Raw genomic sequence first — 23,903 nt, forward strand, 5'->3', positions numbered from 1 at the left:
ACCAATTTGTTATCGAGTTGGAGCCTACTTTAAGAAGTTCAGAGAGGAAAACTAATGATTGAAGACAACGTAATATGACCTCATTCCAGGTATCTTGAGGGGAACTACAGTTGATAATCAAAAGGATCTGTCTGGTAAACTAAATGCAATAAAAATATCGACTTACATTTTAATTATGAACCTAACACAGAATGTTTCTAAGTAGTTGAAGAAATTAAAAAAGGAACTGGAGAACATTGTTTGAATTTTCAGCCTTTAAAAGATTCAAACAGAAAATGTTTCAATGTAGTAGGATGCAAACACAGACGATAAACACATCCATAGTTGTTAACCTTGAGATTTTGTATTTATAATTAGATAATTCCAGATCAATATAACATTTACAAAATGAAAAATGAAATCAATGTTCAACTTGCACAGCCTATTTTGTAAAAGGAGGAGAGGTGTGTCTTATAGTTACAAATATAAAGTGGATAAATCAATGAGCGTCATACGTCTGTCAAGTGTCATCAACAAGAGAAACCACAACCAAAAGGCTGAACTGTGCCGCTCTGAGGAGCTTACTGTGGCGCCACCTTCAGGGCAGGATTAGAATTTTGCAGAGCCATGTTCAGCCTGTTGTTCAAGAAAACCATTAATACTGAACTTAATGTTTGAATTTAATGTGTATATATACACCTGTTTATGACTTGTGTAAATCAGTGTACTTCTAGTGATGAAAGACAACAGAAAACTCAAATTACTTGGTCTTTTTCGATTCTCTGATTTTTTGAAATTTTCAAAATCCAAAACAAAAAACACAAACCAAATTTTACATTTTTAAACATTTTTAGACATAATCTGGTAAATAGAATCTGTTCATGTAGAAAGCTTCTGTTTAATTGTGTCTAAACTGTTGGCTTCAGTTTTTTTCTCCAAAGTGTCATAAAATTACAGAAAACAAAACCCCACAGCTGATAAAAAATTAATAATGAAAAAAGAGATATGACAATGCAAGAAAATAATAAATTAATAATGAAAAATGTTAAAAGACAGATTTAGACAATATCAAGGAATAGGAGAGACATTAGATGAAAGAGTACGTCATTCTTGCAGTTCTGGACTTCTGGAATCTGAGCTTCTTGACTGTTTCAACAAGTCAGTATTGTTCAAATGCAACAACCCATATTTCTGTTTGCATTCATTTTCACTTTTAATTTCATTTTCACTTTTAATTTCTTGTGTGCGAGCAGGGTTTAATCAAATAAAACTGCTGTTGGTTTATTTCATTTTTTTTTTTTTTAAATCTGGTTTATTGGCAAGGACAGGCGAAGTATTCATGGAGAACTGAAGAACAATTTCCCACTGCACTGCACCACAGCATTTATAGCTAATGCTAATTTCCAGTTCCTGTCCCTGAAAAGACCTTCAATATAAAATACACAACATATATGATACACATAAATGGAGAGCATGCTTACAGAAAGAGTTCATGTTTTAATTAAGAGTGATATTTATCTCTGTTAGTAACAGAAATACTCAAATGGGGGGTCAAATGGCTCCACTTAAAGGGTGATTGGAGGAGTAATCCAGTGAATTATAATGCTTTAATTATAAGCAAAATTAGCCAGAACATTTAATGTTTTTTAAGCACTGAGAATAATCTTCTGATGAGTTTTGGAAATGTGAAACCAACCTAAAAAATGGAGATGATGTGATATTTGATACAAAATAATGTCCTTTGGAATGATAAGTTCTGAAGAATTTGCTCATTTTAAACAAACCCATGCATGCCTTAATTTAAAGGCTGCTGTCATCAGCTAGAACTTCAGTAGTCTTTAATATCCCAGCGCTTAAACAATTAGACGTCTGTCCTCATGTCACATGTCTAACCCTAACCTCCACTGGCCTCGACCAGTGACACAGGAAAAAAATGCTTTGGGATAAAAAAAATCTCCTATAATTAAAAACAGTGAAAGGGTGGGAATGGGAAACCCTGTCTGGGGCAGTTAGACGAGACTGGGTCCACCTAAAGGTCACCGGCAGATTTGCTTTTGTGTGACTTTTCCTTTAAATGCAGTGATTCCCCGCAGCAGCAAAAACAAGTCCAGACTGGGAACGTCTGCAGAAGCTATTCTCACGGCGCACTTCATGGTGTGTTTACTTCCTTATGCCAGGAAAACAAAGCGCAGATTTTATTGGAGTTAGATGAACTGAACTTCTGGAATCAATGCATTGTCTTTTAAAAACTGCAAAAAGTAAATCCAAAAAGTGTGCTCACCCTCAGTTACTTATATGGGTGCTGAATTCTGAACCACAAAAATGTATCAAAAGTTTTTGAGGAAAGCACGAACAAAAAGAGTGGATTTAAGTTAGTTTAAGAACACATGTTCATCTCTTTAAAAGTGAAATATCCCTACCTCTAATTGCAATGAGATCAGTGATTAAATGCATTTCCTTGCTCAGATGATGCATAAATATAATTATTTTTCCAGCCTTGTTCAGATACTTTGGGTCTGCAGTGGCAGTGACCTAACTAGGCCACTAGGTGGCGGATAAATCTGCACCACAGGTCTGTGGTCCAGTAGAACGAAACACACACTGAGCTCATGTAGTTCAACAAATGGCCACAAGAGACCACAATATTCTAACTTTTTATGGTGTCAAAAAACTCCTGTTTCAAATTGAGCAGAGTGAAATTCGGATTAATATTGAGTCAATTATAACGCAAAATGTACACAGCATTATATACAGAGAGGATACCACTGGCAGAGTGTAAAATGCTAAAATACATCTGTCCTATTACTTCTTATTATTCTTATATTATTCTCTCTCTCTTCAGTAAAAATCTCCACGAATGGTTTCATTTATATTTCTAAATAATCTGAGCAGGTTTTGTTAATCTTGTCCAAAGATTTGGAGGATATCAGCAAATTATTCAATTTGACCCAACGGTGGAATATTTTAAAGAGATTTTCCTATTTTCCAGAAATTTACTACACAACAACAACAACAACAACAACAAAACATTACTTAAAACCTTTTTTATACAATCTGAATAAGGTAATTTAAGAGTTTTGTCATCGATAAAAACATTAAGTTATTAAGAGATTGGTGTAGGACCCAGGAGGGGTGTGTGTGCTGACTTGGTGGAAAATAAGCATAGGAAAAAAAAAGATAACAATGGTAATATCACAATCCCAGTTGAACAAACACACACTTGATTTAAGATATGAAAAGTAGCATTAAAAATTCAAGACATTCAAGACAATATATTTAAGCCTATAGCTCAAATGAACAAAACAATCATTTGTGATATCGCCTAGCAGGCTATGTTTTCAAAATGTTGCTTTTCTGATTGTGCAAACGCTTTGTACTTTGACATACTTTTTTCAATTAGGCCTACATAATGATGTTAGTTATATATATATATATATATATATATATATATATATATATTTTTTTTTTAGAATATTGTCCAAATACTTCATCAAAGTATGAGTCGAGTCTCTCTTTAAATTGTATTTATGATTTTCTCAGCAAATTAAGCAACTTTATTTGGTTGACTGTAACAGATGCGTGTTTCAGTCGCAAAACCTTAACCATATTTATGTTTACACTTCTGCTTAAAGAAATGTCATTTGTTATGGTTATGACACTCAGTACTCGGGAACTATGGAAGCCCATTTCCGCCAGTTAAAAAAAAAATAATAATAATAATAAAGTCGAAAAAATAAAAATAATAAAGTCGAAATTATGAGATATAAAGTCGAAATTATGATCAAGAATAATCAAGAAATGTCATTTGTTATGGTTATGACACTCTGGGAACTATGGAAGCCCATTTCCGCCAGTTAAAAAAATAAAAATAAAAATAATAAAGTCGAAATTATGAGATATAAAGTCAAAATAATGAGATAAAAAGTCAAAATAATGAGATAAAAAGTCAAAATGATGGGATAAAAAGTCAAAATAATGAGATAAAAAGTCAAAATTATGGGATAAAAAGTCAAAATAATGAGATAAAAAGTCAAAATTATGGGATATAAAGTCGAAATTATGAGATATAAAGTCATAATAATGAGATAAAAGTTGAAATAATGAGATGAGACTTTATTATTTTCATTTTTATTTTTTTTACTGGCGGAAATGAGCTTCCATAGATAACACAGTTGGTCACGTGGTTACTGCATTTTTTTTTTTTTTTTTTGTTCCCAGGTGGGGGAGCAGCAGCAGCAGCACAATATTGAGCAGTGCGCATGCGCGACAGCATTTAATCTTCTACCGAGTTGACTTGCAATACCTTTTTGGCAGCAAAGTGTTCACAAAAGAAGTGGTCGTTTAGGACATTTCACGGATCTGTTGTCACTTGAAGGACACTTCAGACGGTACTTGATTGCTTTTTTTTTTTTTTCTCGTCAAAAAGTTAAGTGGGTGAGTTTATTTGGTGTCAAAAGGTAGAAAGGGGGAAGCTAGTTCCGCCTTGCTTTCTTCTCTGAATGGATCGCAGCGACAAGTGTCAGAAGTAACAAGGGGTCAACGGGATACAGGAAAAAACACGTCTCCTGACTTTGACAGTGGAAGGTGAGTTAACCTACATTATATTATAAGGGTCTACACAAGCTGGAAAGTAAAGTAGGAGCTAATTTATGTAAGCTAACAAGGCTTGCGGTGTCGTGATGTGTCACAGTAAGTTAGCCACCTGTTGCTGCCTCTAGTTTACTTTGGCGAGCAGCAGAAGGATTAACATTACGGCACTACTCGTTGTAATCAGCGCTATCTTTAGCTCACGGGTCATTTTGGAGGAAGGAGATTTGATATCGAGGAGACAAAACAGTGTAAATTACTGTGTGATTGTATTAAAGTCTGTTACAGGTCGTTTAACGCTGAAGGTAGCCGCTCCCTCTTACCTGGCTGACGTTGTCTTAAAAGTAACGTAAGCCATATTTATAAAACACAGGACGTGTTATGGAAGTTTATTTGATATATATATATATATATATATATATATATATATATATATATTTATATTTTGTTTTCCGTGTATTTTACAGCTGCAAGAATGTGACAAACTTGATTATGTTGTTATTGTTTTGTTATATAATAAACAATATATATTATATTAATGCAGCACATCAGTTTCATGCTCTGTATTGAAACTGTTAAATTGCATTGTCCCTATTGAATAAATCAATTCAAATACAGTTTTTTTAATAATTACCAATCCAACTTAAAAGTCTGAGGCACTTATGCATAAAAAGTGTTTAATACATCAGGGCTGCAGATTCATAAAAACAATGCCAACAATGTTTCAGGCATACAGGCCTTCATCAGGGCTGCTTTTTATGCATTAACATCTTGAGTGCCTCAGACCTCTTCAATTGCCTCATAATTGTTTACATGTGCATTTGTGGCGTCGTGTAGCATTAACTGAAATCATGTTTGAATGACTGCAGGGAGCGTGCAGGTGTACAATATTTCTCTTCCAGTGAAAAAAACAAAACAAAAACACTTGCCGCCTCTGTGTGAAGCATTTCGCTGCATTCCATTCACAGGCCCGACTACTTGTTCTAACAGGCTTTTTTAGTACCGGCTGAAAGCAGTTGTACGCCCTAAAGGACGACATAGACTCAGTGAGAGAAGACAAAAGGAGCTGCAGCTTTATTGTATTTGTTCTAGATAGGCAACATCGTAATCAGGTCGGTCACGTTATTGTGCTTTGTGTACAGAGAGCCGTGGATTGTTGCATCCGGTGCATCTTCGTTTATAGCAGAATAGGTGTTGGAAACGTTCCTCTAAATACTGAAAGGTGGGTAGCATTATTGGAATGTGGCTGAGGGACAGACGGTGAAGGTACAATTTCCAGGGTGTTGGCATTGATTTTCACAGGATTTAAATGGTGGCAAATGGACGCCTACCAAGGCTCTTAACTGTAATCTTGTTTACAATGACACTGTTCTTGGCAGATATCCAACAGTTGTCTTTAGGCATTTCTTACCCCCACCAACGAGGATGTTTAGTCCAGTTCCCCTGATTGCATAGAATCTGCTTTAAAACCTTTTTTTTTCATTGTTTATCTAGCTTTTGCATACATGATTCTGCAGTTTTCAGTAAAGGTATGTGTTGTGCATTCTGATAAAAAGTAAGCTCTGAGATATGGAAAGTAATATAAGCCCGTTTCTTTTTCTTCAATTTTGATCAATTCTGATTTTAATCTGGTAACATAATTTAAGAAAAGCTTAAAGTTTAGGGAGGAAAATGGGCTTGGAGGTTAGCAGCTGCTACCATTAGCTCAGCTTGTTTTGGGTAAGAATTCCTGAGGTGTTCATCGTTCACAAGGTTTTTCACAGGAGCCAGTTATCCGCCAACATAACTGTACATCTCTTCAAAAGAATGGTTCATGCTTTAAATCAGGAAAACGCTAAATGTCTAAATAGTTGTGTCCGGGGTTAACATCAGTGACTCTCCAGCATCTTTTCTGTAAACCAGGACATCCCTTCTTTCTACACATATTTCCCCCATTGTTTTATAATACATCCACTTTCTTTTTTTCTTGCTCAAACCATGCTTTGCAGTGGTCATTAATGTGTGGTTTGGCGTACACTTCACATGCAAGCAATTAACTGCAGACGTACTGTCGGTTGTAACTATTGCTTCTGTTTGCAATTTTGTTGGATCAATTCAAATGTCCAAAGTATATCATCCAAAATTGTTGTCAACACAAGTTTAATTGTGACCCCCTGTTGACATTTTGCTATTCCCAGCCCTAGGTTAAGGTTTTCATTTGGTGAGAGGAGCCTCTTTGTTTGGTGAACAGATATTTGTTTATCTGTAGTTATTCGAGCAGTTGGACATGGTGGGTCTGTGTGGGACTTATATAACCAGCTGTGTGTGTCATTATCTCTTGACAGCGGCTTATTGAGATCCATACAGCTCGCTCTCAAACAAACTCCAACTCAGCTCTTCAATTAGATTCTGCAGAGTGTGCAGAATGAACTCGGACCCGTGGCTTATTAGACTCTTTCCCTTTATCCAATGAACTGAGAGTTCTTAATAAGCTAATTGGGAACTTACAGTGAACAAACAGGATTGTCAAAAAGTTTCAGACTAACAGTGCAGTGCGATCAGAGCTCAGTCGAGTTCAAACAATGACTTTCCAAAGTAATTAAATCTTTCCACATTCCAGTTATGCCCCTTTCACTGGAGTGTTTCATGCAAAAATATTAGGATTTTATGTTATTTGCTGGAGCAACATAACGTGTTGTCATAAAACTGGCACTGAGTGTCCATTAGAATAGATTAAAACTACATGAGCAAACTTCTTATTTCAATCCAAAGAAGGTTTCAGACCTTATTATTATACTCAATAGAAACTGTGAATTTAGCGGTTGTGGTTCAGAGCTGCAGTCTCTGAGTTCTTGGGTTTGAGGCTTATCCAATTAGCATGATACCAATTGCTGTTGGTGGTTTGAAAACCTTTCTGTGGCTCTCAAGAGTGTGCATTGATTTACTATTGATTCATGTCAAGGAAGTGCTGTACCCTGGCGTCAGTGTCAGACTACTTAATGATTGTCAAAGACTGTGGAATATAGACTTTTTGTTGAAAGGTGGCTTCTGAGGTAAACTAACTAGACGAGAAGAGGTTGAACATAAAATTTGAAGAGCAAAGTTGAATCATTAAACACATTTATTACACTGCTTTTGTTAACGGCTGGATTATGATTGGTCTGTCACTAAGTGTATGTGCTGTAATTTTCGAGGCGCTCACTGCAGTAACAATTAATGGAAAAGAAAAGGTTCCGATGGCTCTGTTGTTAGACAAAAAAAAAAAAAAAAAGGCCAATGGGATGTTAAACAACTGAACTGGACAACAGAGACATGAATGGAAGTGGAAGAGGACAACTATGAAGTAAATGGATTATAGAAGTGTGTGAAAGTAATGGGGCATTAGCTTAATACATATTATGTTCTAACGATACAACACAATCATCCATCAATTTGAGTCAACTTTAAGAACTTCTTTAGGAGGTAGACATTTAATAAGCATTATAATATACATTGAGCAGCTCATTGTTGCAGTTCCTGAGTCTTGCATCCCCTTGCATAAAATGCCATATGCCCTGATTCTGTTGGTCCCAAGATAATAGCCCCTTTTCAATTGCCATTTCAAGATGGCACTTCTACACCCCGATACACTTCGCCGTCAGTGTAAATGTCAGAGCCAGCGGGGTGGATCAGCTGTATGTATAGTGTGTGTGTGTGCGCATATGAGTGTGTATGTGAAGCTCCCACTGTTTGTTCTAGTCACGGCTCTCATGCTTCCACAACACTGTAATGTAATTGAATATCCTACACTGGGACACCAATTCTATGCTGCTGTTGGTTCAGTGTAAAAGTGAGGGGCGGAGCTTCATAATGACACTGTTTCTCCATGTAAAAAGAGCGTATGTATTCCTTCATATAAAGCAGTGAATGACGATCTCTACAGAGGAATTGTTTATGATCATATATCAAAATTATTTGATGGTCTCAGAAAATGAACATGTATGACAGAAAAACTAATTTAGTATTTTCAAGTTTTGCGGAGAATAGGACCAAACTCAATTTAAAAAAAACCCACAAAGGCCTACACATGCATTCATGTGAAATATACAGCTGTAATCCCGCAGTGAGATCCTGTTACCAAACCTGAAAATCTGGTTGATGATTTGTCTACTGTTCCTAAACTGTAGTTACCTCTTGCTAATGCTGAGAATCTCCATGTGGGCTTATTTTCCAAAGATGACCTGGATGTATCGACTTGAAAGCTGTGCTCAGATTTCTCCTCCTGAACCTTTGATGCTCTGTCAAATAATGACAGGACTGTGTGTGTGTGTGAACCTGTGTGTTTTGTGCTTGTTTGCACATGCTCACGTGATGTCCTGACGGCTCCAGCGTTACAATGCAGGGACTGAGCCCACAAGCTCAGCTGCTCTACTTCACAGGCTGGTATGCGAACAAAGTGCTGCACATTAACTTAACTTTGTGTTTACTCTGCCGCCAGTCTTCACCAGTAAGTTACATTTCAGAGCGAGCGTTCACTGGTGCGGAGTACAGCAGGAGGACATCTGAGAGCATTAGGTTGCAGTGTGGTGGTGGTGCTGAACTTTATCTGATCAATTATTTGTTAGTTCAAGCACGGATAGACTTCTCCCTGTCTATGCACAGGTTGAAAACAATGAATAATAAATGGGTTAAGTATTACTTTTATCATACATTGTCTAGTGCCATATTTTTACACATGGACTGTTATTATTATTGGAAGTTAAGCTGAAATAGTTGGTTGTCAAATCAATCAGTGGATTAGAGAAAATACATTTGAAATTTGTTTTGATAATGCCTTGTTTCAGTCATTTTTCAAGCAAAAATGTCCAACATTTGATTCTCTTGTTTGTCATTCATGGGAATAAATGAAGAGACTTTTGGTTTGACCAAAGAAGCCCTTGGAAGTAAAGTTGTCAACATTCTTGGCACTTAAATACTTTTTGATACCACATGTTTTAAAACGATACAATCTCCTTTTTTTTTGTAATGATCTATTGATCAATTGTATCAAAAAGTACAGACGCTTAAGAAGAAAATCAGATCTTAATTCATTTATTTAACCAACATCTGCCATGAGCCAACACAGAGAGGGTAGTGTCGAAATTGCACAAATATGTTGGCTACCTTTCGGTTAAGTATTTGTAATATTTAGACGGTGTGCAACAGTTTGTCTGCAGTTTTTGGTAATTAGAAACAAGAAATTACTCAATATTTGCTGCATAGGTCTTGAATTATTTTCCGCTGTGATATAAAAAAATGATGATCTGATTTTTACTAACAGTTTTTGTATCTTGAAAACCCTACTTGTAAGACAGCATTTAGAAATCAAAGAAAATGTCATGGGCATTGTTTTCTCAAAGGAAGACTGTGTGACTTTTTGATCCAGTAGATGTCGCCCTTAAGCACCAGCGTTAAACCAAAACAAACTTCTGTTTGGCGACAACTCCGCTATTCTGAAGCCTCCGCTCTCCTCCAGCGGCACACCTCCAACCCCTCTCCACACGCGTTCGCACAAAGGAGTTATGAATTGGAACGCACTATAATTAAGGGCAATCAGTGATCAAAATAGTCCTTGGCTTGAGCTGCGATTGCCTGTGGCTTGCATTGTTGTGATTCTTTGACCGTTTTCCAACTGCATAAGCATTTAAACAAAAATGTTGTTTACTTGACTTCATATTATAAAATGTCTTCAATCCTTTTTAATTGTCTTCACTGTTCAGAATATCTTAATGTTGTAGACACTGCCCTGAGTGTACACATTTGCACATTGAAAATGACTCTTATATACTTTAGCCAAAAAGTAAACCTTATTGGCTACACAATAGTGAAGTGGACATAATAAGCTTTTTAAATGGACCATTTAAAATGGTATACAGTACAGAGTTGTGGTCCTGTCTGCAGCTTTTGAGCTGTGTGTACATTAAAGCCAAAGACCTGTCGGACCAGTTGGACTGAACCTAAGCTGACCAGGCAGAGGGCTATGCACCGCCGAAAGCAAGCTAGCTGATTCAGAAGTTTAAGGCAGAGCTTCTGTTTTGAGTTTGAATGTCAGGGGATAATGACTTTGTACTATTTTTTTATGGTGATGACTCACCATTACAACTTCCACTTCAGGCTTTCTGATGAATTGTGGTTATGTTTTCCGGCCTAACTTTTGCAAAGATTATGGCAACGTGTACTGTAGGAGAATGACCTTCTGTCTGTTTGTGTATTTTACAGGAGTCCCCTAATTACTTTGCTGCCAAGTCACAGACAAACTGCAAGGACACTGTTTCTGGGGAGGATTTTATCAGTGATCAATGAGCGTCAATAGAGGTAAGATGCCCAAACAAGACATAATGTTATGGTTTATTTCAGTTGAATATAAGAGAGTCTGTGCTTTATCAAAGCTCCACAAGAACCTGGCAGAGTCCTCCTGATAAGAAGTTCAAATACTTAACTGGAAAGTTGCACTCTCCTTTTTAAAATGCAGTGTTCACAATCTGCTGGCTGTTCAGGCCAAAGGACTTTTGACCTTCCAAAGTGCAGCCTGATTCTGCTGCTGGGACCCTCCCTGTCAGTGTAAAGCTGCTGCACCTACTTCTTCTGACCAATAAGGGGCAGGGCCATCATTTCAATAGTCGAGGTGACGTTCACTGAGGTAGAGAACGTATCACGTCTTTATTTGTCAGTGTCAGCTGCTTATCTATGCTTGTGATCATTATCTTTACACTTTGATAATCCTCTCAGGGGACACGCTGACAAAAACACTTGAAGGAATCTTGGTGTTTGTGCGTTACTTTTAATGACAGCTGTCCTTTTCTATCAAAGAGGTATCCTTAAATGACTTCTTTCCCTGATTTCCGACTCTATCCACTATCCTATCTCTACAATAAAGGCACAGAAAGCCCCCCCAAAAAAATAAAAATAATAATGTAATGGTAAAGGTAAACATTTTGTCTCTGTCATGGCTGCCGCGATAAGACACGTCCCGTTACAGCTATAAAATAATGTATTTCTCTGGCTTTGATAACTGTTGGACATATTTCAGATAATGTAAGTACTCAACCAAAAAAAATAATTTAAGGTTTTGTCAATTTTTTAAAATTAATTTATATAGTATATTTGAATGTAAACATTGTCATACAACTCTACATACTATACCTTTTTTAATGGGGGCAATTTTACAACAGAAATAAACATGTTTACAGCCTGGTATGAAACCGGTTTTGCTATCTAGCTCATTTCTTGATTAGAATTAAACTGTAAAGGGGGTGAATTTGTTATAAATAAGTGTATTTTGCCTCAGAGTTTTCCATATATTTGCATAACTAGGGCAAAAGATGAGTTAACTGTAAGCTGGGCATGTAGTAGACCAGCAGTGTTTGCCAGATGGCTCACGGCCCGCTCCCCCTCCGACTCCAACTCCACATCAACACCCGTTACTAGTTTGATTGAAAGGTTGAGATAGTTTTTCCAATATTATTAACGCTGTTGTTAAGCTTCAAGACCCTGAAGGGCTTCTGCGAGCTATCTTTCCTGTATTTGTCAGCTGTAATGCTTTTAGTCTGTAATATCTGTGTTTAAGATTATAGTTCACTAGTTGTTGTAAAGTATACCACCAATCTACTGTTGGGAATCCATTGCATGTTTTTGATTAGTCATTTGTGGCAAACATGATCACCCCCCCAATGTGAAAGCACTCATGGCTGGATCAGGAAACCTTGGGTTAATTTATGAGTTTGTACTCACTGTTGCTTGACAAATAAGTGCATCTGGAGTATAAAGCAAAGATGTATTTCTGTGTTGCCTTGTTGTGTGGTCTATTTAAACCTTGTTTATTAAAAATACTTACTGAAAAGGCATCACTCAGCTGGTAACATCCCTCACATGAATTTACTGTAAATAGCAATGGTTAGCAGGTTTTTTCAGTTTGAGCTGAAGCTGGAGGAAGATTTGTTGGCAGCATTGCAGCTCACTCTGCTTCAAACAATCACATCATTCCTGTGCTCCGCTTGTTTTGCTATTCATTGGACTGTTGTGTTGAATCGATCCTTTGTACGTTTATATACGTATCTGCTGTATTTATAGTCTCTGATGTTCAACACTGAGAAATCTTTGTTTGTTTGGTCTTATTCAACACTCATGCTGTGTGGGAAGTTAAAGATTAAATCCTATCGATAATTCAAGAAAACATCTGTTTCGTTTATCCTTGCAGTCTTTTGGGGTTGAATGCATTCTCATTTTGTTGAAGCGCTGCAGCCCTGTTTTTGTGAGTCATACAGATAAATATTTTCTGCCCTCATTAATGTAAAATTATTCAACATGTAATTATGTACTTTAAGTTGTTTTTATGCAACTTTAAATGCAATTGTTAATTAAACCAATTGAATTTCATTTTCTTTTCAGCAGAATTAAGGATGTTTTTTTTTTTTCACTCAGTTTGTCAGCTAATTAATTCGGTCTTTTTGTCTTAGCTAACACAACAGAGCTTTTGTTCAGCTTCGCTCGGGCCCCTCATTAGCTGCACAGAGCAGTCAGTCTACTGCAGGGCCCTGACAGTCTCTCACTGATTTACTGAGTAATAATGACATTCTCAAGTCTTTTACTCACCGGAGACACTAAAGTGATGTCCTGCAAAGTTCATATCAGCTGCTCCCGGTTTTGGGGAATGTGTGTGTGTGTGTGTGTGTGTGTTGTTACGAAATGAAGTGTTCTCATGACCAGACCGGGCATTTGGGAATTGGTAAAACGTATCTTCACATTTTGCGTTTTTTTTTTTTCTGGCCCCGCCTCAAGCGTGATGTGGCAGCTTACATTAAGACGTGTCATACATGTCAAACCTAACCAGTGTATTAAGCCTGCACCTCTCTATCCATTTCCGGTTGTGGATAATTCATTTGAACATTTGATTGTAGATTGTGTTGGAAATTTGCCTAGATCACAATCTGGTTCTGAGTATCTGTGGACTGTGATGTGTCAGGTTACACGCTATCCTGCCGCATATCCATTGCGTACTATCACAGCCAGATCAGTCGTTAAAGCATTGACTCAGTTTATTGCCATATTTGGTATACTCTGGAAAATCATCCAGAGTGACCAGGCGTCAAATTTCTCATCACACTTGTTTTCACAAGTCCTTAAGCAGTTAAACATCAAGCATAATCAAGCATCTGCTTTATCACGTACAAAGCCAAGGTGCTTTGGAGCGTTTCCACCAGACTCTCAAGTCTTTGTTGTGCTCATACTGCACAGAGATGAGTAGGGACTGGGAGGAAGGATTGCCATGGTTGCTTTTGGCTGCAAGGGAAGTGTGTCAGGAGAGCACTGGGTACAGTCATAATGATCTTGTCTTTGGCCATAAGGTACGTGGTGCTTCATGATGAGTGGATGATGCAGGAACCTCCTTCGAACTTGATTGAGTAATTGAGTATGTCAATGGTTTCCGACACAGACTTTACATGGCCGGTCAATTAGCAAAACAAAAACTAGTCAAATCTCAGGCTAAGATGAAGCATCTGTATGACCAGCATTCTGAGAAGCGTCAGTTTAGTGAGGGTGATCAAGTACTGGCTTTATTGCCAATACTTGGGTCACCATTTCAAGCCAAGTTTGTGGGTCCTTATACTGTAGTGCGGCAGTTGTCTGAGCGAAACTATTTGATTGCAACGCCAGATCGAAGAAAAAGAAATCGACTTTGCCACACAAGCCTTATTATGTGCGTTCTTCGTCTCAGCCTAAGTCAGATGTTTCGGTTTCTTCTCCCTCAGAAGTAGGTCCGATTCTCGCTTCCTGTGCAGGGGTGCAGTCATCTTTAGGGGGGGAGGAGGAGGATGTGGCAACACCGGATGATTCTGTTCTCCGTGGTCGTTTGAAGAGTGTGTTTGTGTGTGTTAGCTGTGAACTTTGCTGGATTTGTTTTAGAGTGATAATTAAGAAGTAACAGTAGTGAAAGCAGTAAAAATGATTCTGTGATATCTATACATTTTGAATGCTAAAAGCCTTAAGTAAGGAATATAAAATATGTTGAAAATGTTAAAAATACAAGTATTTTAATTGGTGCGAGTATGTCGATCAGCTGGCTTCAGGCAGGCTGGTTTTGAGTGAGAAATATAGAAAAAAATTAACTAAAATAACAAACTCAAACCTCAAACTATTTACTGTGAGCAAACAACACGTTTCGCCTCTAGCTTCCTCAGGTTCGCCCAGAATTTATTTCTACAACTTCAGAGAACTTATTCAATTAAACAAATCCTATAAAAAAGCTGTGTGTAATAGAATCTGTCTCACATGTTTCTTAATCATCCAATCTGTCCTTTTTTTTTTTTTTTCAGGAGCTGCCCGCTGCTGAGTTTTTACACTGTGATGGAAAATCCTGGTAAGAAAAACTTTCTTTATTTTATCAATACAAGAATTTAAAAATGTATAGTTTGTAGTTTAATTATCCAAGATTTGCCAGACTTTTATTGTCAACTGTGCTGGAAAACATGTCTGCCCCCAAACCCCTCTCTTCTTTACGATGAGATCATGTTTATAATAAGTTTACATTTAATTTTTTTTTTTTTTAAACATTTTTGCTGAAGTGAGATTGATGTTATCTCATCGATAGTATCATGACGATTGAGAGTGTTGCATCAACAAACAAAGTACGGCTTTGAATCAGTCCACTAACAGGTTGTCTGCGTGACACATTGTACTGGTGACACGGCAGCGATTTGATTGGTCCTCGTCCAGAGGACACACCTGTTTTGTCAGCAGAGCTGGTTTTCTCTCATGGCCTCGTGTGTATTTCAACACTGAACCTGATCATTGACAGCACTGTGTACAGTTTACACTCATCAGGCCGCTGTACAGGATCCTTGTTTCTATAGTCTCAACTGTTAAAGAGCGTTTTGAAAATAGCTGAGATGGCTGTTCAATCTGAATATATCCGTGAGTAATCTGGCTTTCTATCTTGTTGTTGGATGTTGTTACATTTTTTTTTAAATATAGTGATACTCTTTTGACTGAAAAGGTCTTGATCATCAAAGTAGTTGTTATAAAATGAATGATAATGTAATTAAAGTAAAGGATTAGTTTTTCAGCAAACGTCAATACAGGTCAGGGCATGGCTCCATGATCACTTTATAAGCAATGAGGCCATGGCAGGATGAGATTATACAGTAGAAGTTTGATCTACTCATCCCTGGCCAGACTCATGGACACGTGGTAAAAATAAACTGGACTTCCTTTTCAACTCTTATTTTTTGTTCCTGATTTAAAAAAAAAAAAAAAGACAATCAATGCTAAGCAACTACAAAAATAAATATTACATGTCCTACAAGTCATCGAGCATGTGGGCTTGAAATTAGTTATTTTTAGTATTTATTTGTGTTTGTTAGTCATGATGATGCCATTTGATTGGTATTTTTCTGAGTCATCAACTCTTTTGTTCAGCCGGGTTTCATGTTCTCTTGTTAAGAATCTTTTAAAAAAAATGAGTTTGTCTCCATCTGCTGCTGCTCTGTGGAAACAAGTGAGCAGGATTTCAGTGCCATGATGAATGTAAGATAGAGGATATTGATAGGCTGTGTTCCAGGATAGTTGTCCTGATTATTTCCTGGCACCTCAATACCCACTGTGGCCGTTACATTCCTCACATTCCTTTGTCAGAGTTTGGCTCATGATGCTGCACCATGTATTGGATAACTGTGAGAGCACAAGGGAGGCTATGAACTACATAAACAATATTATACACAAAATGAATTATGATGTCAGCTTCTTATGATTTGTTGGATGTCTTGAAATTGCTGGGTTACAAGAATGAATGCATAGCCTAAAATAGTAATTTTGCACATTGTGATTATGTCTTGGTGTATCATCAAATGCTACAAATCCCTAAAATCTGCACAGTGTAAAAGCCTGTTAATCGCAAAATGTGTGGCCTCCACCAAAATAGGTCTGTTTTCAAATGGTATAAATTAAAACAACTCTGTTACATTTCAATGCAGTTATGTATAACATTTAATGGAAAGCTATAAATGTGTCCCGGCTTCCCCATTAGCGGAGAAACAAATGTCCTTTGAACTGTTGAGTAGGTTTGTATCCCTTTCTATATACACAAGCCTGTGCGATCCCTACTATCCTTATTCCTACTTTCTACTTTTGTCCCTAACATGCACTGAGGTGTTCCTCTTACTCCATATCACTGATTACTTATAACCTTATCACAAAGAGCTCAGATAGGGTACCTCCAGACACATTTTGGACCTTTGTCACTGCTGGAGTGTAATGTGTTGGCACCTCCATTTGACGTTTTTACTTTCATAACAAAATAGTGAGATACGGTTTGTAAAAGTGAAGGACGAGTGTTTAACATGACATTGATTTATGTCTATTAAAGAAATCATTTTATTTCAATAACCATTGTCATTTAAGTTGTTACAAAATATTTGTGAGCAAACCTAAAGGAGCTATAGTTAATGATTATGTCTAGCTGTAAAACAGAGCCGTTAATAAAAATGTGATGAGGTGACAGCTTTTTAATAGTTTAAAAGGACAAACCCTGGAGAGTTACTGGACACCTGCGCTGTGTCACTTCCTCTTCTCTGGCTCTGAGCTCCACCTTGGCTTGACTCACCTTCCACTTCTCAAGTTACTTTACCCCGGCACAGCCCTGCCTCTTGCCCGCCCCTCGTCCTTCAGGGAGTAGTGTTTTGGTAGTGTGTGAAATGGTGCTAGCAGGGGGCCCCACTGCATCCCCTCAAGGATTGATGACTGGCTGGGCCAAACCTCAAAGCCTGCCTGCTGCGAACTTTGCCCCTGAAAAATCTGCTCTCAGGAATGAAAGGCATCCAAGGCTGCAGGATTACCTTATTGGCGTAACTCGTATATGAAGTCAGAGCTGCGAGAAGGGTGGGACCTAAGATATTAGGGAGTGAGTGTGTTTTTGTTTTAAAGTGAAAGAAGGAGGGAGGTAGGGAGGAAGAGACCATATCAAGCAGGCTGAAGGGAGAGGGGGAGGGCAAGACTACAGAGAGAGAAGAGACTGAACAACACAAGTCAGCAGTCCAGACTGTCTTAAGTTACAGGAGCTCTGATGTCTGGTTTGAGAGGAGGGAAGTGGCTTTAGGTTTTCCCTTCCTGCCGTGGGCCTCAGGAGTGGCAGGGCTCGGCAGGCCAGTGGGGACAGGAGCTGTAGCATGGGACAGAGTGCTAGCAGTGAGACTGTGCCACAGCAACTAGCCCTGAACAACACGGGTGAGTCAGAGTCCAGAGGCTCAGCACCGAATGGTTGCTGTGAACATTTAAGTTTTGTAGCTTGGTTGCGTTTGTTTCTTAATTCAGCAGAAAGTGGGTCTGATAAACATGACCAGGTGTTATAAAGGCAGAGAGAAACTTGAAGGCGGCAGGCTCAGACTGGTGTACAAGAATGTATGCAGATGGAATGTGATGATTGTGAAATACACAAACTTTTCTCTGTCTGCATGCAGAGCTTCAAGTCTCTGTAGAAGCTGATGTGAAAATAAGTTTTGGGGGTTCAAGGCACTGCTTGGCACTAGCTATCCCCATAGTTCAATGTTTTAAATGTTCTTTGTCAAGTCGAAGTGTAGCCCCTTGAGTTTTGTAGCCAGGTCTGTCTCCGTCTTTGGTTAAGCTAATAACACTTTCAACGATCAAAACCTGTTTTTTTCGCTGTCAAAAGGAGGGTCCCGTCTCTATGCACACCTACGGTTACTCATAATAACACAGCCTGCAGCTTTTTGGAATTCAGAGTCTATGTAATACAGGTCCACCACTGTCTGTTCTACCTCTTTTATTCATAGTTTCACAGTCTCAGTCATGTATTGACACTTTGCTGTAGCTCATGGCATTCTGTCTTTGGGCTGGGGGATACCTCTATTGTCAAATGTGATTAATATACTGTATATTTGAAAATACTACCAGTCTGAGGTGTATCCTGAGAATGATGGAACAAACCAGAGCACTGTGTTAGATCCATCCATATAAACATGTCCAAAGTATCACTGCTGTGTTCTTAAATTTCATGAAATACTGTATGGAAATTGTTTTATAGCTCTGCCATTACGTCCCTTCGATTTGAAGAAACTATGTTTGTATGTTTGCCTTGGAGTTTTATTCTTCTGAAACCTTTTGACACACGTGTCTACAAAATCTATTAACTTGAGAATATCGTCTTTCTAAATGTATTTTTGCCTCTGGAGTGCCACTCTGTGAAGCCTGTGTCAACACAGGGTGTCATTTGATTGGCATGAGTCACATGGACAGATTGACCAAATGACTGCAGGGTTTTGCATTAGTGGCTGACTGAGAGTGAAGATTTCCTGTTTTGAGTTTGACTGGCTGAACATTTACAGAAGCCTGTGTTGTTACTGGGGTCTCAGGTTTTGTTTAGATAAGCTCTCCAGTCGACTGGGTTTATAAAAGCATACCTGAGGACTGGGTCTTTCAGCTTGTGTCTGACAGCTGTTAGGGGTCAGAGCCTTTATTTCGCTTCTGTGAAAGCAGCCGTCTCATCTTCTTATGACACCACATCAAAGTTTGATCCAGTCAAAGCTAAACCACGCCTGTGTTCTCCCAGTTTACTACCACCCAACCCATCCCATTTTAACACCCACTGGAGTCTGTGTTATGTGTCAGGAATAGCTGTGAGTGCACTGACCTCTGTAGCCTGCATTTAAGCATGAGAATTCACACGTGCATTCAACGGCCTGCCTTATTTCATGCAGCCAGCGCACAAAAAAACATTTTATGGATGCAACAGTAATACATGGCATAGGCTGAATGCAAATCAACCAGAACTAAAATATACGTTCACCAGCAAATTGTGTACTACGCTGCAGGCATATCCTTCAATATACCTGTAACACTGTTTGATAAATCTGTCTGAATATCTAAAACTTATAAAACTTTAAAACCTTGGCCCTTCTTAAACATCTTTGGGGTCTAAATGGCTGAGAGGAGAAAAGTTTAGGAATCAGTCCAGGAGCTCACTTCAGCCAGCAGCCGTGAGGGCAAATGTGCACGATCAAAGTAAGTCTGCTAAAAGTGCAGCTACAAGGCTACAAGAAGTCCTTTTTTGTTGATGATTTAAAGGCTCAGCTATGGGATCCTACACAATAACATTTACAAACCCGCCAAAATATATTGTCTACTGCTGCCTTCATGGGATATAATGCATAATAATTTATAATTGATTCTTTATTAAGATAGGATAGCTTGTTTATGCAATTGAGGCTAGCTGAACCTTTTAATCACCAAGTCACTCTACAATACAAAACAAACTAACCCGTGAAGGCAGCTGTAGACCATCAACTCCTGTGTTCTTTAAGGTAAAATAACTTTGTCTGGGGAGTCATGGGGCTTTGAAGAGAGTGATATATCAGCTGTTTCTATTATATATCTGGAGGAATCCTTTCATACAATTTCAATCAAATCTGTAGTTGACAGTGACAAGATGACATAGGACAAACGCGTTAAGAAAGATAATGTTGCAGGGATAAAGACTGTTTTTTAAGATGCAAGCTGAGCAGCATGCAGGGACTATTCCAAAACATTTTGTAACTTTGAGTCTCACAAAAAGGCCTGGTTTAAAAAAAAATGAGTTCCTCTTTGATACATGTGAATGTCAAACAAATAAACGTCATCTTAAGAAGAATAAAGGTAATCACAATCATTCAAACTGTACAGGATACACACAAGGTAAGGAATTTGAAAATAAACGGGGCTTTTTGACATCATGACAAATGAAGGTGATGCACAACTTAGTGTTCTTTTTAGATAAATGAAACTAAGTGCAACGACACAAAGGACCAATTAAAAAGAGGTCAAGGCTGAAGACTAAACTACTTTCTATCCTGCCATGAGAGACATGAAACAGAGTAGCTCTTTATAGTCTCAAAGTGTTCTCTTTTCACATTTATTCTTTAAATTGTTACTAATGAACTATTTAATATGACTCTTGTGTTGCAATCTCCAGTGGTTACCAAATTGCTGCAGTGGCAAAGTTGGCATAAAACATTGAAAATGTCAGGATCGAGTAAGTATAGAAATAGTACAGAAAAAGCTTAGAAACAGTGTTGCCAAGACATAGTTTGTCCATTGAGGATGATTATAGGTTTTACAGTCACAGTTCACACTTGATGTCACTATTACAAAACAATACATTTTGCTGTTGTGTCACAGCTCTTTCAGACTCCCGTTTATTGATATTTGTTTGCCTCAAAAACAGTGTTGATCAAGCTGTAATGTCATAGGCTTTTTGAAATATAATTGCAGTCTGAATGTAAAACTCATCTCCAGTATACGACTGTGCTGAATTTGGATAAAGCCTACAGCATAACCTATAGAAGTGCACTAAGTCAATTTGAGCAGTTATATTTGGGAGCTGATTTGTCTGTTTTTACACTTTCTTTGCTTAAACCCAAAAAATGGTTACAGGTTTGGTGTCAGTGCCACAGTGTTAAGCCTTTACAATTTCACGGTGTACTCAAAAAGATGACTACCCCAACTGAGTGTTTTACATTGTAGCTGATGATAGTAAAAGTTTGCACACAAAATAAATCTACAATTACAGAGATTGACTATCACCATTTGAATTTTAGTTTTAAACCAACCAGCTATAGCAGATAGCTTAAAAACTAGCGAAAAGAACAGTGTCCTTCATAATTTGGTCACAGGGCTTCCAGTGGACCAACAACATCTGTTGTGGTTAATGTAGCCATGACATGTTATAAAATGTTGCACCAATATTGTAGATTCAATTCAAAAGTATAAACCAGGCTTGCAACCCTGCTAATTATTTTATGATTTGTTGCTTTTTAATAAGCATCACATTGTGAAAATCTGCCACAAATGTAGATGTGAGATATGAGTTGAAAATTCAGAGAGGAAACTCTGCCAAGCTAGCCAGGTGTCAACTGTGATACTTTTGTTTAGCCACAGGTATTATGAGGTGTAAGAACATATAGGACAGATAACCCAGTTATGTGGTTGAGCTGAAAATCACAACAATTATAATGATGTTTGAAGGATGAGTTTTGTATGATACGAACAGGAATGGTACAAGAAGGTACAATGATCTGATAGGATGAATAGTTAGGTTGAACTATATTTTCTTTCTGACATTTGGGAAACTTCTGTCATTGTGTCCTCATCCTGTGGTATGATTAATGTTGCTCACTGTATGTACAATACATTGATCTCCGGTGTGGAAATCAGATGCCTGCGGCTGAAAAAAATCTGGCTGACAGAACCCTCTGTAAAGATCCGCAATGTCAGCTGTTATATTAGTGATAGATCAAATTCTAGAAGGTGATTTTATAGATTCTACATTAAAAGTTTTACTTTCAGATTCCTGGCACAGGCTCAATTTATCTCCGGCCTTGAAAAACCCATCCTCTAGACTAGGTTTTATAGTGACTGTAAAACGTGACAATCAATTTTTTATTCTGTTATCGTTAACTGGATGAAAATCCTGCAGCACATCAGTCAGTCTTCAGTAAGATGGGTTAGCGTCTCCTGTTGTCAGTTATTGCTCTGCTGAAATCATTCTGTTATGGCATTCCATGAGGGAAATCAGGGATCCAATCTTTTCGCCTTGTTTGGCATCGTTTTTCATGTCTTGCTCAAGTGGCAACCTCTGGTGTTGAAAAAAGAAGCTGGTGCGGGAGGGAGTGCAAAAAGTTCCTTGAGTTTCCAGTCTTGAAGTCCTATTAACACACATGTTAAAATGCCAATTTTGACTGAAGAACAAATGTGTTTACGGCCTGGTTCAAAAGAACTCAGCTGTTTGGATTATGTTAATGATCAGAGTTCTGCATAATTAGGTGTGTTGCTGATCTGACTGTCTGGCCTATTGTAGCTGTTTGCTAGGAGGCTAACAGCTACAACACACCACTTTTTTGTGTGTTAATAGCTTGACCAAAAGTTAGTTTGAGACAGCATTTCCATTCATGGCCATATGGGCTTCAAAACTCCCCTTCAGAAACCAATGGATGACGACAATGAGCAAAGATTGTAAAAATGATGGACACGGTATCAAAGCCCAATTTGCCTCCTCTGTGATTTTGGTTTTTCAAAACCTATTTACTTGTTTAAGAACCTTTTTAACCACTACCTACACTTAGCACAATCAGTGTAGTAATGTAAGAAATGTTTGTTTTATGATGACTGGTTTGATACTGTAATGAGATGGTGTCAGTTGTACATGACTGATATTTAAGATTGTAATGATAATGTTTGTTTTAAAAAAGAAGTGGTTAAGTATGTAGTTACTCGGAGTTTAATAACTGCTTTGCCTTGCTCTACAACAGCATCACAAGTGCAGTCAGTGAAGTAAATCCAGTGTGTTTCTTTGAACAAAAATTTAGCAATGACTACCATACACATTAGAATTTAAACTTTTAAAAGACCAAAGTCTTTCACAATTTCTCTTAATTTACAATATGTTTTTAAAGTTAAAGAGAGACAGCAGGGTTTTTTTAAGATGTATTTTGGGGCTTTTTGGGCCTTTTTAATGGAGAAACAGGACAGTGGATAGAGTAGGAAATCAGGGAGAGAGAGAGAGTAGGGAATGACATGCAGGAAAGGAGCCACAGGTGGGTTTTAAACCTGGGATGCCCGCTTGGAGGAGCAAAGCCTCTATATATGGGGCACGCACACAAACCACTGCGCCCTACAGCTGGGTTTTTGATGAGATAATTTTCCATTCAGCTCTTTGAGGACATTTAAATGGATAAAAAAATCATGTTAAGACAGGAAGGAAAATGGCTAATGATAGTCCACACACACCACCTTATGCAAAATGTATGAAATTGCTGAAGTGCGTCTTGACTCCATTATAGTTCTTGAAAACTGTCTGCCACGGTGAAACTGCTTGAAAGTCATTTGGTGCTGGGCCAGCATTGGTAAAGAGCAGTAGTTTGAAGAAGGAGAGGAGAAAATGTGCGGATACATTTTAAAGAACAACGTGTGGGAGCTGAATTTCTTTCTTTTGTCCTTCAGAAATTGTACAATGTAGTCAAAAAATCAATGACTGTCATTAAAATTGAGTAAGGTACAATTGACGGACAAACCACCTCTGTTAAAACACACCCTTTTCCATTATAACAGTTATTGAGCCTCTGTGATACCACCTGCTCAATGTCACACATGCGAGAATGAGCTCTCTTGCGTTGCCGTACATGAACTGGTGGAATAGTGATCAACCCCTCTTCCTCTCTTCCTGCACTTACACCACAGACCTCTGCTATGTGCTCTCTGTTGTGCAACTTCTGCTGCACGACTCATCACCTAAGAATTACACCGACAGTTTCACACCCAGTTGTAGCCGTTAGAGGATTTTCAGTAGTACAAGTCCA

General features: G+C 38.0%; 1 protein-coding gene across 8 annotated transcripts in view; it reads left to right on the forward strand.

Moving 5' to 3' along the window:
* The first annotated feature begins 4,240 nt into the window (after nucleotides 1–4,240).
* phactr4a (phosphatase and actin regulator 4a) overlaps nucleotides 4,241–23,903 on the forward strand; it is a 37,595-nt gene continuing 17,932 nt past the window's right edge. Inside the window, exons 1-3 of one of the 8 annotated variants that reach the window (XM_065947987.1) lie at nucleotides 4,241–4,563; nucleotides 10,783–10,878; nucleotides 14,877–14,920. In XM_065947987.1, the coding sequence (XP_065804059.1) occupies nucleotides 14,908–14,920 (13 nt within the window). In that variant the 5' untranslated portion in view covers nucleotides 4,241–4,563; nucleotides 10,783–10,878; nucleotides 14,877–14,907. Of the gene's footprint in view, nucleotides 4,564–5,650; nucleotides 5,789–10,782; nucleotides 10,879–14,876; nucleotides 14,921–15,324; nucleotides 15,475–17,540; nucleotides 17,782–23,903 lie in introns of those variants that run through there. The other 7 variants (XM_065947988.1, XM_065947989.1, XM_065947985.1 and 4 more) reach the window with 7 other exon arrangements.

Source organism: Labrus bergylta, chromosome 19 (genome assembly GCF_963930695.1).
Source record: "Labrus bergylta chromosome 19, fLabBer1.1, whole genome shotgun sequence".
Taxonomy (NCBI): domain Eukaryota; kingdom Metazoa; phylum Chordata; class Actinopteri; order Labriformes; family Labridae; genus Labrus; species Labrus bergylta.